Below are 18,887 nucleotides of genomic sequence, written 5' to 3'. Positions count from 1 at the left end.
GTGTCATCTAAAAAAATTATAGTTTTCCGGTGATATCTCAGCAGTACCTCTCATCATCACCCCTGGCCTTTCTGTACATCTCACATCCTTCTCAGACTCTTTCAGCATAGGAAGTGTTTCTCTGTGACTGACAGGAATCCAGCATGGAGACACCCTAATCCCAGTCCAGTTCTCCCCTCTGTACCCTGAGGATTTGTGAAATATGAGCCAGGTTGCAAAATGGTAACCCACACGTACATGTACACACGTACACACACACACGCACACACACGCACACACACACACACACACACACACACACACACACACACACACACACACACACACAATCCCATCCCTCCTCATCTATACCTTTATCACCAGCTTTGACCCTTCACCTCAACTCAACAAAGTGAGACTCTTTATTAGTCTGCCACATCCAATAAAAACCATCTTATACAAGAGAATGAAACTCCTCGTGGTGAGGGATCAGAGCAGTGGTTGGGACAGCTGTATCAGACGTACTTCACCTATCACACATCAAAAAGTACATAAATAGCCAATCATCCAGCCAGTAACTACAGAAGCCCTAACTACCATGGGTGTGATATATTCTATAACAGGTCATATTTCCATATAGTCATTTCTGCTCAACGAGTGGATCAGTGCTTTAGTGTGACTATTTAGTTAAAGAGGAAACGGACATAAATAGATGTAACAATAGCTTTTGGGGGTATATGCTAATAATTTGACATTCATTGAAAATTTGACCCAAATTTTAGTTTTCAAGACATTTCATCTAAAACCACAAATGTCAACCTGAAGGTCACACTATAAAACATCAGTGGAGAACCAAAGCCGTGAAGATTTATCCTCTGAGTATCATAATTATTTCTTCAAATCTTTACGGCCATTTAATAGCCTTTGAAATATTTCAGTATGATTCAGTACGAAGAAGCAGGCTGCCACACAATGAAAGGTTTAAGCTACACACACTGACCCACATCACTGTTACATGTTTGCTTAGAATCATTTACAGACACTTAATTTAGGAAAACAGTCAGTTTGTTTGGTTGAGAATTTAGTTTGTTAGTGTTTTTAGATTCTACACTCTTTTCTAAATGAAAATTTATATTATATTAAATATATTAATTGATTTCTCTTTTGAGTTACCTGCTCAAGTTTCCCTTCCTGGTGTGACAAATGAGTTTATGGAGAGAGGCTCAAGGAAGGACCAAACAAGGCCTCTGACAAAAGAGGAGTGACTGGGATTTTTATTTCTTATGCACCAACAAGTGACACTCAATTTCACTGCACTCTGTTCAATGACAATAATTTCTCTCTCTATCATGGTGCTTTTGTTTTGACTTAGGTTTTGATTTTGTCAACTCGCAGACTGTCTTGTTTGTGTTTATTGTTTAGTTAGTTAGGTTTGTCCTTGTGACCTTCTCTCGTTTCAGAATGGTCTGATCAGGCAGTTTATTCTGGTCTGATCAGGCAGTTTATTCCGTTACTGACCAACAAACTGATCAGCAAATCATTATCACTCTGCAGAAAACTGTTGGACAAACCAGGGGCCAAAGCATGTGTACAGTACAGGGAAACACATATACTGGTGCATTTATTGTGTTGTACTTGAAGCTCAGTCTGTTTCCTCCATGTCTGCATGTTTCGCTCAACTTTCCCAGACAAACAGGGACAGACAGTCATACACACACAGACGCACACAGATGGATTACATTTCGCCTGTTATAATGGAACCATCGCTGTGAAATGGCACCAATTGGTCCAGGGTATTGACCATAACAGAGCAGCAGAGATAAAGATGAGAAACGGCAGGGCAATCAAACAATGTGTTACGATTCATCGAGGGAATAGATCAACAATGATCAGAATGATAGCAGTGCGACCAGAGCCTTTATCTGTGTTATTGCCAGTATTGGCAGCAGACTAGCCATCTTTAACCGCAGCAAAGCTGTTAGATTCAATTATATCCACATCAGTTTCTATCAGGATATCACTAAGACTATCAGAAAAATGCATTAGCCTGACAAACACATTTGAAGATGCTTTTTAATTAACTGTGCCAAAAAAACACAAGTCCTATGACATTCAAACTTCTAGACAAATGAAAAAACAATTCAGATCTCATGTCAGACATCTACATTTAATTATATGTCAGGTAGAGGCTCAGCTACAGCTGAAGGAGACAGTTTCATTATCGTACGGCAGAGAAAAGAGTTAAGGCAATTTTTTCCACTATATTAACACTTTCTTTCAGCTCTGAAGTTCTTTGTAGAGTGAATGGCAGGGAAATGAAAGGGGGAACTTATGGAACATAACCTCTAGTGAATTATGAGTAACACTGCTCTAAGGCTGTTAATTCACAGAGGATACTAAAATATGATATATTAATAGGGCTTACATTGGTATAAGACATATATTAAAGCTTTATTAAATATTAAAGCTACATAGACACCAGAAGATTGCATGGTAGTGCAAAACACTGTAAAAACACAGTGGTAGTAAAAAAAAAACACTAAAATAGCAAAATGAATGAAGCACAGTGTGAAGGTAACATTCAAATGCATATTGTATCTGTGTTGTGTACAGTCAAGCTGTGAGGTTGAGTTGACCCCTGTAGACTGTCCTCCCTCCCATCCTATTTGGCCAAACATGCCCATTTATTAATTAAATGCATCAGACAAAAGCGACTTCAATTCTTCAGAGGGCCCTGCACGGTCACAAAACTACCTACTTTAATTACTGTACGTTTTGTCATCGTATTAACTGTGTCAAGGACTTCCAGGAGAAAACAACAGTCAGGTGTTGACAAACACACACAAATGACTGCAGAAAAAAGGAGTTACCCTTGGAGTTATATGCATTATTATCCATATAATATATAAGTATGATATATCACATTATAGATCTTTATACTTAGAGTACCGATGCCATAAATGTTACTCCCCTATTTTGCCTATTTAAATGAAACTCTGTTTCCACAAACCGTGTTAGGGTTAACCACAGACTTTGTAATGATGAAATCCCACGTGGCATGAATGAATGTGTTGTGTGTTAAGTGTTGCTTGGGGAAATGAGAGCTGTGGTGGTACTCGGATGCAAATTTGCAATTACATGAAGGATGCAGATGAATTCAAAAGGAGACTGCATCATAAATAAACAATGCTTAGGGTAAATGTGTCATTTATTCTATTTATGAGTCAATGAAAACTGAAAATAATTAGAAACATTCTGATCCTCAATATATTTATATTTCATTATGATACTCAATGCTTGTGTATCTGTAAACAAACTTTGGAAAGGATGGGGCATAAACAATGATAATATGTATTAAATAGTTTTGCAGTCGAGTGTACTCAGTGAACACCAACTCTGTAGTTAAACCGCGTCAGCCTTTAAAACCGATCAGTGTAGAACACTTTACAGAAAGATTAGTCCCATAAAAAGTGTAATATGTTCAGTGAGGACACAGTGACTGTGTGCCACATGCACAATATGTGATTTGAGAGAGAACGTCACACACACGTTGTTTCTTAATGTGATGATAGATGCCGATAATTGAACCATTATAGTCTATGTTTATGTTAGTCTGGATTTACAAGAGGAAAGTCAAAATTTCCTCAGAGTGTTTTGATTTGCACACCTACAACTGTGACCCCGATGAACGAAAGAGGTCGTTTCCGAGCTTTGTTGACAAACTTCCCAACCGGTTTCCTGTTTTCAGCTCATTGTAAAAATATGAATTTCCCAAGGACTCTGCGCACTGAGAAGGTTCTGACCTCATTTTCATATGGGTCATTTCACACATGCTCATGGAAGCAACGGATGAGAAAATTTCATGTGGCTCATTTGACCTCAAACAGCTGCTGCACTGCATCTTAGCAGACCACAGTGTCAACAGCAGCAGCAGCTGCAATAAGGTTTGACACGATGAGAAGTCTCACTGCTACATACATAAGAGAAAATGCTAAAACATACAGTAAATACACCAAAGGTAAAATTTTTTGCTTGCTCTGACGTCACCTGTGGTTTTTGTACCATATGACAAATGGAGAACAGCACTGCACAACAGTGTTTTCTGGAGACATTTGATAGGAAGGTCAGTGGGTAAAATTCACACTGCTGCACAGTCACAATTAAAGTGATTGATGAGACTGCCTCACCCTTTCTCTCACGCACTAAAAATAACTGCACTGCACTGGTTTCATCCCAATAACCCCATAGGTGGGTTATTTCTCTACAAAAAGATGTCACTGATTGTTCCTGTTTCCTAAAAGCCGCATTTACTGGAGCTCAACTTTACCAGCACCTGACTATCCCAACCATTTAGGCAACACACTGCACAGCACACACACACTAGTTTACATAATAAACATATAAATAAATAATGTTTCTTTTACTGCTTTCATATTGTCTTTCACACAATTGCATCATTTAACCAACATAGTTAGGTACCAAGTGCTAATTAGGTAGCATTAATCAATAATAAACAGAAACACTGGAGCTCACAAGACCCTAATTATAGATGAAACAATTCTCCAAGTCTAATTTGACACACTTCCCTGCAGTCTTTCAAATTAAGTAGTAATAAGCTTTAAATGACTGAACTCTATATAAATCACAAAACCAAGACACTTAGTAAGCAGAAAATTGTGTTTTGATCAACAGTCTCAGTGCACCTATTAACGAGCATGAAACAAAATAGGAGGTCCAGCGTACGAAATCAATGAGTTTGGAACAGGCCGAGCATACAGATGGACAGAAGTTTTAATAAATGTTGACTGTTTGATATAAAATAAACACATGTTGTAATAATGCTCTGACACTCTGGTGCGCCTGCAGGATGGCACCTGTCTGAAAGTGGGTGGACATAATTGATGTTTACATCAGCATCATTATCCACCTCCCACCTCCTCTGGATAATCGTTTTAGTGTTCATAGTAATGACATAATGTGATTTTGTAAGTAAAACAGCATCAGTGTAAAATGATATTTACTGATCATTAATGTGCTGTTGACTGTTGATTCACCACCTGCTCCAGCGGTTCAGTGGGGATACACTGTAAAAAGATATGTGCAGACAATTCAGTGTCGATTCCCTTGGTGGTGGTGTCATTTCTTTCATCCATGACGAAAATGTGGTTAAAGTTCGACAGAAGTAACATGGTTTGGTTGGGTTCTCTCTAATACAGTAGCATAAAATGTATTTTCCTTAAAATAAGCAATTCTGCCTTTCTAATTAAGCAAAATAATACAAAGTGAAGACAAATGAAGGATGAATCATGAGTTAGAGTGGCTTTTAATCTGCATTTGCCATAAATGGGGGGGGTGGCAGGTTGCATATGTTTAAGAAAACCTTTTTTTATTTAATTTTTTGCTTTTGCATTTTGACTTAATACTGTCACTCTCATTTTCCTAAGTGGAATTTAACACTAACAACAGAGAGAGAGAATTTTTAAAACACAAAAGTGGTTACCAACAGGGCCAGCCAGACCAAATGAAGTGGCTGACAATGGTCCAAATGTGGTTGCTCAGGGCAGCTGGGCTAATGATGATGACTGGATGTAGCCATTATCAGTGTTACTCTAACAGACCAATATACTCTTACCACAGTGTGCTTTGTTGGATAAACTTAATTGATTATCAGAATAGCTGCAAATTACTTAGCTATTAATTGATTCATTGTTTCATCTAATAATCTCTCCATCATTTATAATGCTTAATTTATATAGATGGTATAGATGCAAAGATTTACATGCACATAAAAAATAAAAAGCCTGCCCAGGAAGGAGAAGTGTCGTTATGTATTGCTACATAAACAGCATATGAATGGGTTAAAAAAAAAAAAAAAAAAAAAGCCTGACACACATTGTAAAAAGCAGAAATGTGGATTCCAGGAAGGCTGGGGTTGAGCACTGGGCTGAACCCAACCAAAACTTTGTTGATTTGTTACATTTCTCAAAGGGAGCAAACCTAAACATGGAGCAGAATACACATTACAAAACATTTGCTTGTGGCAGATGAATGTGACCAATGGCAGGTGGTTTAGGCCTCAAGTATTGGAGAGTCAACATCAAAACCATAAATATGTGGTAGAACGACCAGTTCTGAACACAGTGCACATGGCACTCAGGCAGGATCATCCTCTTGGTAAGCAGCAGAAGGCTTTTACTGTGGGCCAAGAAACATCAGCAAGATTGACTGTCTGTCTAATCCCCTTTGGGACATTATCGCTATGGTAGACTGAGGGTGTAACTACATGGGTCGATGGGTTCATCATACGTACCTGTACAAATGTACAGTCCAGTGCAGGAATCGTTAATGGTTTTGAGAGCAGTGAAGCTGTCATACACTGGCTTCATTGTGATTTGTGTGAGCATCCTGTGGCAGATCAAAGTTATCCATTCGTGGCCATCGTGCTGAAGATAATGGTACTTTCAGCAAGACCTTGTACTTGTCAAAGTGCAGACCCGGTTTGAGGAGCATTCAGGTGAAATTTTGTTAATGATCAGCTCATCACTGACGTATATGTGACGATATTTGACCAGCTCATTAAAAACAGCAACACACTAGACAACTACTTGAGAACATGTGTGTGTTCGTATGTTTGTTTGTTTGTTTTTTAGCAGCCAACTGGTGCCTCTGGTCAAATACTCAGATAAAACCCATAACCACGAAAGTCATTTGTCAGCTTTGCACACATAAATAAACCACCTGTATGCCATAGCCTTTTAGCTAATACATTTCCACAGGCATTTCCATTTCGCTGCTGCTGTTGCTGCTGTTGCTGTTGCTGGTGCGTTGCCCTGTAAAACTCATTATGGGGGAGAGAGAATTAGAGGGAAGTACCTAGGTAAGACACAACAGTGCAGGCACTCAAACAGCTAATTGTAATAACCTGACACAAGTGAGTAATTTAGCTGCCTAAAAACGAGCCCTGAGATCTAGAAGGAGCACTTTAGAAGAATGTATTAGGCTGGAGGACATTACAAACCAGACATTCAGATAGAAAAAGCTCATCTGTCTTCTACTGGCTTGAATTTGAATATTAAATGGTCCTGCTTAATGTCCCAGGACAAAGTCTGAGATTATCACACAAGCAAGTTAACATAATATTGAGGATATTGCATTCTTTGCTTCCAACTGATCTCCAAACATCCATTACTTATTAGAAATCATCTATCATTAATTATATAGGGCATGCCAGTTGAGTCAGTAATTATAGAGAAAAATGTGACCCTGCAGCAGAAACTGAATGGATAAAATTAGGTCATACTTAAACTAAAGCCTGATTACATTTCATGTTCTGGTTCCACATGAGCAACACTGACAAACAGGACTTTGTTTATAACAGCTTCAGAACAAACCTGGCTGTGACTAATTTTAAGTGACATATTAATGTGCACTGACATTTTACACTGGTGTACTGTGATTATCAGAGTAATGTGGCCTCTTTCTGTTTGCAATAATAAGGAAAGATGCGCTCATTCCTCAGATTTTGTAAACGCATGCAAATAAATGTTTAAAGTCATAAATAAGTTAGCTCCGACAGAGCCTCAGGGCTTCGAGGAGGGCCATCATTACTACCTAACTCCAGCTGTTTGGAACATAGCGAGGAGAACAGTGGATGTCAGAGGAACAGAGCATGCTGGATAAGTGATCTGAGCAGTTTGTGTAGAGGATTTGATACATATTTGTTTTGTAAAATCTCTATGTCACCTTTGAAATTAACAGTAGTTGATTGAATCTGATCACAGCTGTTGTTGACCAACAAAGAAACTACAAGGTTTTTACAACCTTGGTGAGTGAGTAACAATATAATTTGGGTGGAGTGTCCCCTAAAGGATACACACAATGCATTTTAATGGCTTACTTCAAAAACAGTTACAGTATATAATCTCCTAGTTTGGCACTGTAAGTTCACCCATATTCAAACAAGACATGAAAGGCCAACAGTAAGGCTGCGACAACAGTAAAAGGAATGACATGGACTATGGAATGAGATGTAACTGGATGTAGTTGGTTGATTGCCACGCACCCGAACGCAGATATAAATCCACTTTTTTTGATTGTTTCAAGTGAGAACTGATTTGATGCTGATTTTCTCATACTATTTCTATACTTGTTTCCATTTATTGGTGCTAGCCACGTGGCAATAAAATTAGTGGCTCCTTCATGCCTCCCAATTTATTTCTCAGGGAGGAAACACGGCATATGACTCATTCAGGCAAGAAGGTTACATCATGAAAAGGTGCCGTATGAAACAGACCACAAGCTAAGAAGGGGACACTTTCCACTCAGATGTAAGCACAGACCAAATCTTGCACCTCCTTAAAGATGTGAAAGATATAACAGGAACATCTGTGATATTATGCATCAGCAGAATGAATTTTCTTTGTTCAAACCTGTGTTGCAGTATTGCTGTGTGTCAGACACCTGCGCTGGCACTGACACGAGAATAAAATGAGAGAGTACTAGTCCACAAAGGTTTAAAGGTGAAGACAACGCAATCAAGAAGCAGATCACAGGAAAAAAAAAAAAAAAAAAAAAAACTTGCAATGCGTATGCAGTGTATACTAATGGGCTTCCAGCAGGTTGCTCTCTGCTCTTCATTTCCCCAATGGGAACATTTCCTCCCTGCAGCAAAGCCAGGCTGTGCTAAATCTGGAGACATCTAGGACTAAGGACCCAAACCTTGCCAAAGTTGCAAGGTGGGAGGGGCCAGCACAATATGAGGTTGACAGCGAGCTGAACTGCTGGAAGGAAAAAAGGCATCTGTGTAACCCAAGGGGTTATGTGTTAGGGGCAGGGTGCAATTGTTTTCCTCATTTCCTCAGGTTTGTAAAGCTGATCCACTATCAGCAGCATGCTGTTATGCCATGAGAATGGCAATGAGCCTGCCTTCACTGGGCCTTTTGACATTTCTTACCATGTAATAGCATGCAAAAAGCAATTAAGCTGGTAATCAATTGATGCATCCGGAGGGAAAAAGCATTCTGAGGATGCAGACAATCTTTAACATGATTGAAAGTTTCTTATTTGAGGTGCTTACCTAGGCTTTGACAAGCTTTATTTCTTTTGGGACAAAGAGACCGTTGCATTTTAATTTTCTGAATAGCTTATCTACAAAATGGCATACCAAAAAAAAAAAAAAAGAAAACATTTACAAAACTAATGCAGTAAGAGTCTTGACCAAATTAGTCAGAAAAAAAAAGTGGACACATTAAATTTGGATTGAGTATTTTAGGGGGAGAAGGTGGTCGAAAAATGCGTATCCATGTGAGCTGGCCAGTAAATATTGATAGGGTGATGAGCCTGACAGATTTTCATCAGCATGACATCAGCTCCCAGTTCTGACTCATCCATGCCCCCAGGAAGGCTAGAGACAGACAGCTGTGGGGTGAGAGGAAGGTCATCACACACACATCCAACCACATTACATCATCTGACCTGAAAACCTATTCTTTATGATCGTTGTAGGATCCAGCAACTCACCAAACATGTACACTGTACAAAGCTTATGGTTAATGTAAGAAAAAAAACAAACAAAAAAAAACAGAGCAATTTTCATTTTTCTGTGCGCCTGGTGTTTCTTGAAAGCAGATTAAATTTTACTAAACACTACAATTTGGTGGGGCGCCTGGGTGGCAGAGAGGAAAACCACTCGGCCACCATCGCAGCAACCCGGGTAAGCAGGATTTGGAGTCAGCTGTTCCAAATTGTGAGAGGGGGGGGGGAGACAAAAATACTGAACACATCAACAGCATTGAGTTAGACAAAAAAAGCCCCAATTCTGGATAGAAATGCTATCAGTCATATTACTGGCATAATTTACGTGTTGTGTCTGAGCTGTATTACTCACTGGCAATTCAACACACACAAAAGCTACACATTGTAGAAAATGGTGACGTGAGATGATACTAACAGTGTGTGCTGGATGTTGATGTGTTCAACTTTGAGTGAGTTATTACACTGGAAAAAGGGGATGTGATTTTGAATGCAAGCTGCATCCATCAGATTCGTAACAATTCAGTAGCTCAAATAAATTTATGTTGCATATTAATGAATACTATAATACGGGATACAAGAGCCTGTTATGGATACCACGTAAGAGAGAGCAGGACTGCTTAGCAAACACACAACTGCAGCACAGGATTTGTTTCATCTCATCTGTGTAAAGAAAAAAAAAAAAAAAGACATAGCTGCCAAGGAAGTGCTGCTGAAATCAAAACAGCAGACTTGTGTATGTGTGTGGCCACTTTCCCTCCGTCATCACCCATGTGTGTATGTGCAGCAACTACATAGGCACAAGGGCCTTCTAAAGGAAAAATACAGAATATAGCTGCTCCCGCTCATTTCACAGATTTTCCAGACAAATAATTTCAGGTTTGTGCCCGCTAGCGCCAACCCTCTGTCCGTCCCGCTCTCTCTGGCCTATAATTACATGCCATTCATTTGATTTGTTCATTAGTTCAAGCCTCGGCTGGGTAGAAGCAAAACGGAACCCTCTTATTAGTGGTTCATGACTCTACTCTCTCCATGGTGAGCGCTGGAGCTACAGTGGAAAACAGCAGCATAGCAGTGGGACAGACGAAGAACTTATTTTAACCCAAGGCACATATCTTCATGAAGAGAGACAGTAGGGAATGTATATTGTCATAATAAGTATATATCTGTAAAACCTCTTACATAAAAACACTGCTGTGGCGTGCAGAAGATCAACAGGCTCAGGATCAACAAGCACTGAGATTACAGACAACAAATACTGAATGCATGAACCAACTTTCTGTGTAAATCATAGTTTTCATCATATTCACTGTGGTGAAGCGATTCAATCAAATGAAAGTTACTTTAACCCTTTATACATATACAGTTGTATTGTTATGCACACCAGCTATAGTCAATCTGGGCAGGGTCTAAAACTAGGACTTGGGTCTAAAACAAAAAATTGAGTTTACTTTTTGGTAAGTTAATAGATTCTTTTAAGATGCCAGTCTATCAGTAAGCTTAATAAGTAATAATATGTCTACTTATTTTCCTCTGGCTCAATCCAGTTCAGTTTTTACCATTTTTTTAATATTCACTCATTTATTTTTATTTAACATTTTGTGGAACTTCTCTCCTACATCAGCCTTAATACTACATTTCAAATGCTGAGGCTTCCCTGAAAACTTCAGAAAGTCATCAGCATTTACTTCTGACAATTACTGTCATGAAGTGGCAGTAAAGTGTGAAAGATGTGCATTTGTAGCTCCTCCTCCTATGCCCCATTTTTCATTATAACCCAATAATTTGCAAGCGTGAAAAGGCGAGGTGCAATACATCTGATTTGAGAAAGCTACCGAGTGAGCAACTTTCTCTGCACAACATTAGGTTATAATGACTCTCTGCCATCTATCTATGACTACCGGTAACTAGAGACATTCATATTTCATTAGGATTTATTCATAAATATAGAAGATATGCAGGCTGTTGGCAGCTGCATTTAGGGCTTTCAAATCACTCCAGATTATGCTAATCATAAATATGTATCTAACATTATATTATTTATATATAATTGTTCAATTAAAAAAAATATATGAGCTATTAACAGTCAGTAGGTTTTAACTTCCAAAGGGAATTTCTGTCAGTGAAGTCTAAAACTGCACAGGACAGACCAGGGAAGGCAGGAAATGAAAGCTAATTTGTTGTTTAAATGTTTGGCTCTAACAAGAGTCTCCAACCATGCAAGCAGCGCTGTGAGGCTCAGTGGTCCTAACGCTGCGATGTTAACCAAGTATAATGTTTGCCATGATCATAGTAAAGACAAAGTACAGCTCAAGCTGCTGGCCAAATGCCAGCAAATGAGACTAATTTAAAATGGTGGACTGACTATGGGGCTAGATAAAAGTGAGGGCGATGCCAGAGTTGTTACGTTTTGTTTTAAGGTGCCATAAATCCATGGAAATAGTTGCTGAATAGTTGTTGGACCATTACACTCAAAAATGCAAATAACAACCTCACAGTGGTGCTACAGGACAAGACATGGGGTCATCAAAGTCAGTAAGATTCATCCTCTGGGGACCATGAATGTCTACACCACATTTCATGGCAATCCATCCCACAGTTGTTGAGATAATTCAGTGTGAAGCAAAGTGGCAGAACATCACCCAGACTGACGTCCTTAGAGCCATATCGTAAGCATGGCTAAAAAGCCACTCCACATTATGGCTGGCAGCTTCAAGCTCTGCAAGGCAATGTCCGAGAAAATGAAAACACAACCTCTAAAACAAGACAGAAGACTGTTTAGATCAGTGCTAATATACTGCATTCAAAGTATTAGGCCACCTGTCATACTGCATGTCTTCTCTGCTTTAGAAAAACATATGTTTTAGCCAACTTATTGTGGCTTCACTGTGAAGCTTTGTGCATTATTTAGTCTATATCAAAATAAAAAGATTTTATTAGATAAATAGTTCAGATGGTGCGAATGACAGCAAGAAGAAAAGTTGCAAGAGCTACTATAAGCACTCTCCACGTCAGATCAAAACCCAGGTTCTTTATTCTTTACACACTGTGAGATCAGATGAAAGCTGGTTTAACTGACTGTCACAGTAACGGGGGAGCAATACACCCCAGTGGTTTTCATCCAAATAAGCAGAGCACCACTGAGAGTGGCAAAGGCTGGGGTCTTCAAATCACAGACAATTCTTTTTTTTTTGTTCCGTTTCATGTACAATAGCAAAGCAAAAGCCAGTGCCATCACCCAGCACTGCAGGAAAAAGACGGTTTATGCTTTATGCTTCAGCATCCACTTGCACAGTTACTCAATATGGTGCTGCTGTAATTAAAGTCGCTTTTCAACACTCCACACACCATGACCTTTTACAGTGCAAACACTCATTGTCCCCAAAACCCTCCTCTGGGATGTAAATGGACATGTGTATGTTGATGAAAAAGAAAAACGTACACAAATTGCTTGCACCAAAAAAATGTATTACAGCCTCATCTAAGGGAACAGGGTTTGAGGGGTTTAACCGTCATTATGAGTCTGTGTCAGCGGCAACTTTGGCAATAAACACTCGAGGAGACAGAATACCCCTGACAGGCACCATCATAACCTATAATCAGAAGACATGCAAATGACAGAGATGTTTCCCTTGTCGCTGCAGTGCCAGTTGTCTTTTGGTTCCCTGGGAGCACTCCTGTCAGCCAGGAGAATGGGAGTGATGGCAGAAAGGGCTGTTTGTTGAGCATGTCACTGGAATAGTCATGTTGAGAGGGAGGAACCAGATGGAGTAGCAGAACAGACAGGAATTCATTTAGAAAAGGTACTGTGCTCTGTCACACGTGTACACCTAAAAGGTACTTGCGGGGCAACGCAGCATCACAAAATACTCAGTGGAAATAGATGCTGTAATGTTTTCCATCTTACATAAATGGCACGCACCTATGGCTTTAAAATACATTAGCTAAAGTTTAAGAATTTCCTACAGTATCCATCATTTTGTATTTGAAATTTAATCATGCAAAGGAAAAAAAAAAAACGTTCGATTATGTGCCGCACATTTTCTCCCGGTTTCTCTCCCACACAGGGTCACGGGGACAAAATGTGAACAGACACACACAAGTGTGCACCCCTGGTCTATGAAATGACACCTTATTTTGTTCTCATTTAAGCGTTTTATATTCAGTAAGAGGGTGAGGTACAAAGGGCCTAAAGCTGTCTTGGGTCATTAAACCACACATTTTCTTTCTTCTTTCAGAATGTGTTTTCTGGCACTTACAGCAGGCAAAGCTGACAGATTAGACAGGGGGCTCCTTCACAGGCTCGCTGTGGGCTTCAGGAGGGTGGGCTGCTCGCTGGTGCTTGGGGCAGCAAAACCAAGCCTGTCAGTGTTTGACGGGCCAATCCAGAAGTGCAATCACAGGGAGGTATGATTGATGATATTATGTACTCATACAGGATCTGAATGCCAGAACACTTCTGTGATTTAATCTCTGTTCCGTCATCAAACATCCAGGCGTAGCAGATGGACGGTACAACACCAAACCTTTCTCACTCCGAGGCCAACGCCATAAGTGTCAAGACCGCGATAACTAATTTATTCTTTAAGGCTGCACTGACTGAATACAGGAAGTGTAATACATGTAATATTCATTCACCATTCACTATACAAAGCGGATATGAAAATATGAAATTATTGATCTCTGATTAGAAAACCAGAGATTGGTTTGGGATAAATGTGATTTTTTTTTCCCCTGCCATATCAGAGAAAAAAACTGTGGGATGGATTAGTTGTGACCTTGGCAGCCACCTTTACATTTGCCAAGAAGAAAACCCACATCCCATATAATTCTGCATTGTGACTGTTTTGATACACATTTAAGTACATTTCTACAATAAAAATAAAAGCCACACATGATGACTATTACATTTTCCTTGAACCTGCTGAGTGAAAAAAAAAAATCTTGGAAATGAAACAGCTTCAATACCTTTTTGTGATGCATAGACAAAATGCTTGAAACGTCCTTCCAGTTTGACAAGACTGACCCCTAGTGATGATATAAGAAACTCAAATTTAAAAAGGGGCATGTAACTCTCTGTACACTTGTCAGTACCACAGACGTATTAATCCCTTTGTCTCATGTTACCAAATAAAACACAAGGGTCAGGCTATACACCGAGTCCATTAACATAAACTTCAGCATGAGAGTCAGAACTGTCAGGTTGTAAATCCAAGAAAAAGCAGCGATTCACTACCTAGATTAAGCCAACCATCCCCCAGTCAGACCACAAAGTCTTTATTGTACTTGTATAGCATATAAAAAGGGAGAATGATTTAAACAGTGAACTTCATTTTAAGGTTTGGCCTCATTGGCTTCAAGGGTTATGAAATCTCTTCCAAATAAAGAGGATGTACCCTACGTTAACCTTCAGATGCTAAAGAGGGGAATGTGACAACAGGGAGGGGAGACTACTGTCATCATTATATACTATGAGACAACGCAGCAAGCACAAAACATTATCCTTCAGTTCTCAACTCGACCACCTTTTGACAGAGGGAGAAACCTACCTGAGTATCACTACCTGACATCAAAGAGGTGGCCACTGATGTATCCATTGGTAACGACAAATGATCATCAATACCACTCTACCACATAATCATCAATCTCTCTCTCCAAAGACAAAAGAATCCCGCCATGCTAAATCATGAAATCAATGCATTTCTATCACTGAGAGGAATTGGTCTCCTAGTGATCTCTGCGGCTGAGTAATGTGAAATCTATTGCAGGTTAGTCCACACGGCCTGGACAAGATCAAAGACAAGACCCATGAAAACTTCGTATTGATCAGTAGCCACGAGAATGCAACAGAGGAGTGAAGATGTGCAAGGAATCTGAAACACTTGGAAACAAACAATGGTGCAAAATAATTTAGAATAGATGAACAACTGCAGAACTACCTTAAGACCTACTGTATTATGATTTCTATTATACTGCCAAAATATCACTATTTTCAGCATAACATTTTACACTAACGCAGCATGTTCGCAATCAATGTTGCTAAGCCCCAATAAATGGCAGTAATATGAACATCAGAGCTCCCAAATTAGATTTTATGTTTGAGATTTACAATTCTTTGTTGGTGCAACTGAGAAAAGTCTATTATTCCTACTTCAAAAAGGGAAAAAGTCAGGATTCTTCCCTTCCCTTGCATAAAACCTTGACTTACCTTGGGCCATTTGGGATTAAGCTCACAAGCCTTTTCGGCATCATCCAGAGCTGCCTGGTGCTGTCCCAGTTTGAGAAGAGCTGCTGAGCGGTTGCTATAGAGGATGCAGTTCTGTGGGTCAGCTTGCAGGGCATCAGTGTACAAACGAATGGCCGCCTGAAAGTCACCGCGCTGACACGCCTCATTGCTCTGCTGCACCTTCTCCATGAACTCTGCTTTGCTGAGACCACACCTAGTTCCGTCGTCCCCTGAAACACATCGGATTGGTCTGCCCACTGTCTGAGAACCGAAGATTGAAAACTGGAGAAACAGAACGACAGAGCAATAATCAGTCATCACTTCATGGACAGGACTAAGGCACTCAATAACAAACAGGGTTGGAACATGTCTAGTAACTAAAATTATTATCATTAGGCTGGCTGAAGTCCATTTCATTTGGTCAGCTGCAGGACCCTGGTACTGTGCGTGCTACCACAGTGGTACAGTCCGTGACACTGAAGTAACAGAGCCATGTTTTTGTTCCACCTGTGATTTTCCTGTTATGATCATCCAAATGTCTGCTGCAAAGAATATCTATGAAAAACAGGAAGGATTTGGTCTGGTGTAAATGGACTGAAGGTTATTTTAAGTTGACCAAAATAATGAATCACTCAATACTCAGATATTGAAACACACCATTTAAGGTTCACTGCAAACTGTAAAATATTACATGAAGGAGTGATGACTTTATCTTTTGAGGTATATCCTGCACACATCAAAGAAATAATCCAAGTTATGCTGACTCACTACAACGTTTTGTCTCTTTTAACAAACCTTTGTGTGAGAAGGGCAGATTTAAAACAGAGCAGGTCTTTAGCACATTGTGTTCAAAATAAAGCTTCTATCTATTCTGACGTTCACAGACATTCGCTCATTATTCTTTAATGCAGAGGTTTAGATACAGAACAATAGTGTAAATTATACTTCGCTGCTTTGACAAATCTCCCACCACAACAAGATAATACCTGCGTTAGAGCGAGGCCATCTGCATAAATGTAAGATTGAGTCTATTATGAGTCCCATTCATATTCAACTTGTTGCACTCCTGAACTAACTGGCAGGAAAAGCATCTGAACACAGATTCACATATTGACTCCAGTTATCCTGCAACTACAAGCAACCAATAAAGCCTGATTGATTAACAGGGAGGGTCAGCTGGGTATTACTGAGTCATGAAATTCATCTCAGGTTGCATGTTTCTGGGCCAGCTTCCATTATACCTCTTTCTCACCACACCTCCTCAGACTGAATTCTGGGATAGGGCAGGCTTGGTAATTACTTCCAGAGGCCCAGGGAGTAGAAGGAGCAGACACGAGAGCTTTGGGCATCTAAATGATTCAACATGAAGTTACAATGCCGTACCAGTCAGTTACTTTCTTGCAACCCCTGACCTTTATCTTTCGCAGCTTTTCTTCTTCTTCTCTGTATGATATCTTTGACAGACAGCTCAACAGCTGCACAATGGTGCAGTTCAATAGTGCTGCAACACCTCCAACAGATAAGCTAAACCTCTGAGATCTCGGAAAAAAAGGTTTTAAATTAAATATGTACTGGTGGATTTGCTGTTCCGAGTGCAGGAGGCTACCAACCTCTCAGAAACACACAAAACAGGCTCAGCCTACACGCCACACCTGACAGGGCTGTCATGCATACTGACATCCACAGCTCCCAAAGAAAGACTGGAGCATCCAGGCCCAGACAGCAAGCAGCCTTTCCCTACAAACTAACGCTCCACCATGGCCGAGCTCGGCCGACGAGCAGGGGCCACAGGAGAATCAGAGGAACTAATCACAATGATTTAACAGGAAGGTCCGCTCTGTGTTGTCTCAGCTGTCACAACAGTGCTGCCAACCATATGTATGTGGGCAGCACTGGGCAGGAAGGGTGGAGAGTGCCAGATAATGAGTCTAGACCACTACAGAGGACACAGTATACCAGTTTAATCACAGAGAGAAAGACATTAACTCGCCTCTCCAAACACACATACACTCCGGACTGCAAATATATATTTATATTTATATAGTTCCATTATTATGCCATATATAGTTCTTTGTTTGTTTGTTTGTTTTTGGAGAGTTTGCTCACTACAACACACACTAACCTATTGCTGCTGTAGGAATCTGGCAGCGCAGGCTCCTCTGATCATTCACCAAATGACTGTACTTTGGATTTACAGCCTGTTTTGCAATCTGTATGATCTCCCATTGACATTCATATTATATTTAAGCTGGCTATTGTCTGCGCCAGGAGAGCCCACACATCCACCGTGCAGCCCCATGCATGCATGACTGGAAAATCGATAGAGGTCTTTTACGAGGTTTTCTCAGGAATGGTCATTTGGTATTTCCTGTCCAGGACACGAGGTAAAAAGTGTTATTCAGGGGGCAATAAAATGTCAACAATTGTTTTAAAAGAAATTACAGCTCGCATGGCAGGGTATTTTTTTTTATGTTTACCTTTTCTTTCAGAGTCGCTTGCTTCTCCATCCTGGCTGACTGCTTTGGTTTGTGCAGCGGGTTTTCGCTCTCATCCCATCACACTCCTCGATGACTTTTTAATCGACTCTTCACGCAGCGAGACACGTTCAAAAACTAAGGCATAAAGTGCAAAGTGTCGATAAACTGCGAATAAAACCCACAAGCAAGGGGAAAAAAACGGAGCAGTGTGGCGTTCAAGAGCAACTTTTCTCAGGGAAAGTGCGCCATGTTGTCAAATCTTTTCCTTTTTTTTTTTTTCTTTTCCTTTTTTCCCCTGTTGCCATAGCGGATTTCTGAGGCATGAAGGTCTGTGTCTGAGCCGGACTCACTTAAATGAACCTGTATCACTCTCAGCTTTGTTTGCCTTTCACACGTGTCACATATACAAGTGATAAAGTGAAATTCAAAGCAAATGTTAACACAGTTTTAGTCCACGGGCGGTGGTAGGGGCTGTAAGGGCAGGGCTGGGGGGGGGGTTTAGAGGGCACACCTCACTCTCAAGCATCTTGTTTCTGCACTACCTGGACTGTGTGGGTCATATTGTTGAAACCTGAACCATCCAGAGGTGTTCATTTCAAACTGCTGAGTTGTAATTCACAGTCAGAGGTGAGCACCAAAAGGCTGGAAAAAACACCTATTGTTAACAAACAGCT

At 40.1% G+C, this 18,887-nt stretch overlaps 1 protein-coding gene across 1 annotated transcript in view; it reads right to left on the bottom strand.

The window, feature by feature from the left end:
• Positions 1–18,471, bottom strand: part of LOC113139164 (tetratricopeptide repeat protein 28) — a 150,789-nt gene extending 132,318 nt beyond the window's left edge. Inside the window, exons 1-2 of the mRNA XM_026322183.1 lie at positions 18,214–18,471; positions 15,719–16,018 (exon numbers count right to left, since the gene is read on the bottom strand). Of these exons, the coding sequence (XP_026177968.1) occupies positions 15,719–16,018; positions 18,214–18,243 (330 nt within the window). The 5' untranslated portion in view covers positions 18,244–18,471. The remainder of the gene's footprint in view (positions 1–15,718; positions 16,019–18,213) is intronic.
• Positions 18,472–18,887: the final 416 nt, after the last annotated feature.

The sequence above is a fragment of the Mastacembelus armatus genome, chromosome 9 (genome assembly GCF_900324485.2).
Source record: "Mastacembelus armatus chromosome 9, fMasArm1.2, whole genome shotgun sequence".
Lineage (NCBI taxonomy): Eukaryota > Metazoa > Chordata > Actinopteri > Synbranchiformes > Mastacembelidae > Mastacembelus > Mastacembelus armatus.
Note: the sequence above shows the minus strand (reverse complement) of the source record. Positions and strands in the feature narration are given on the sequence as shown.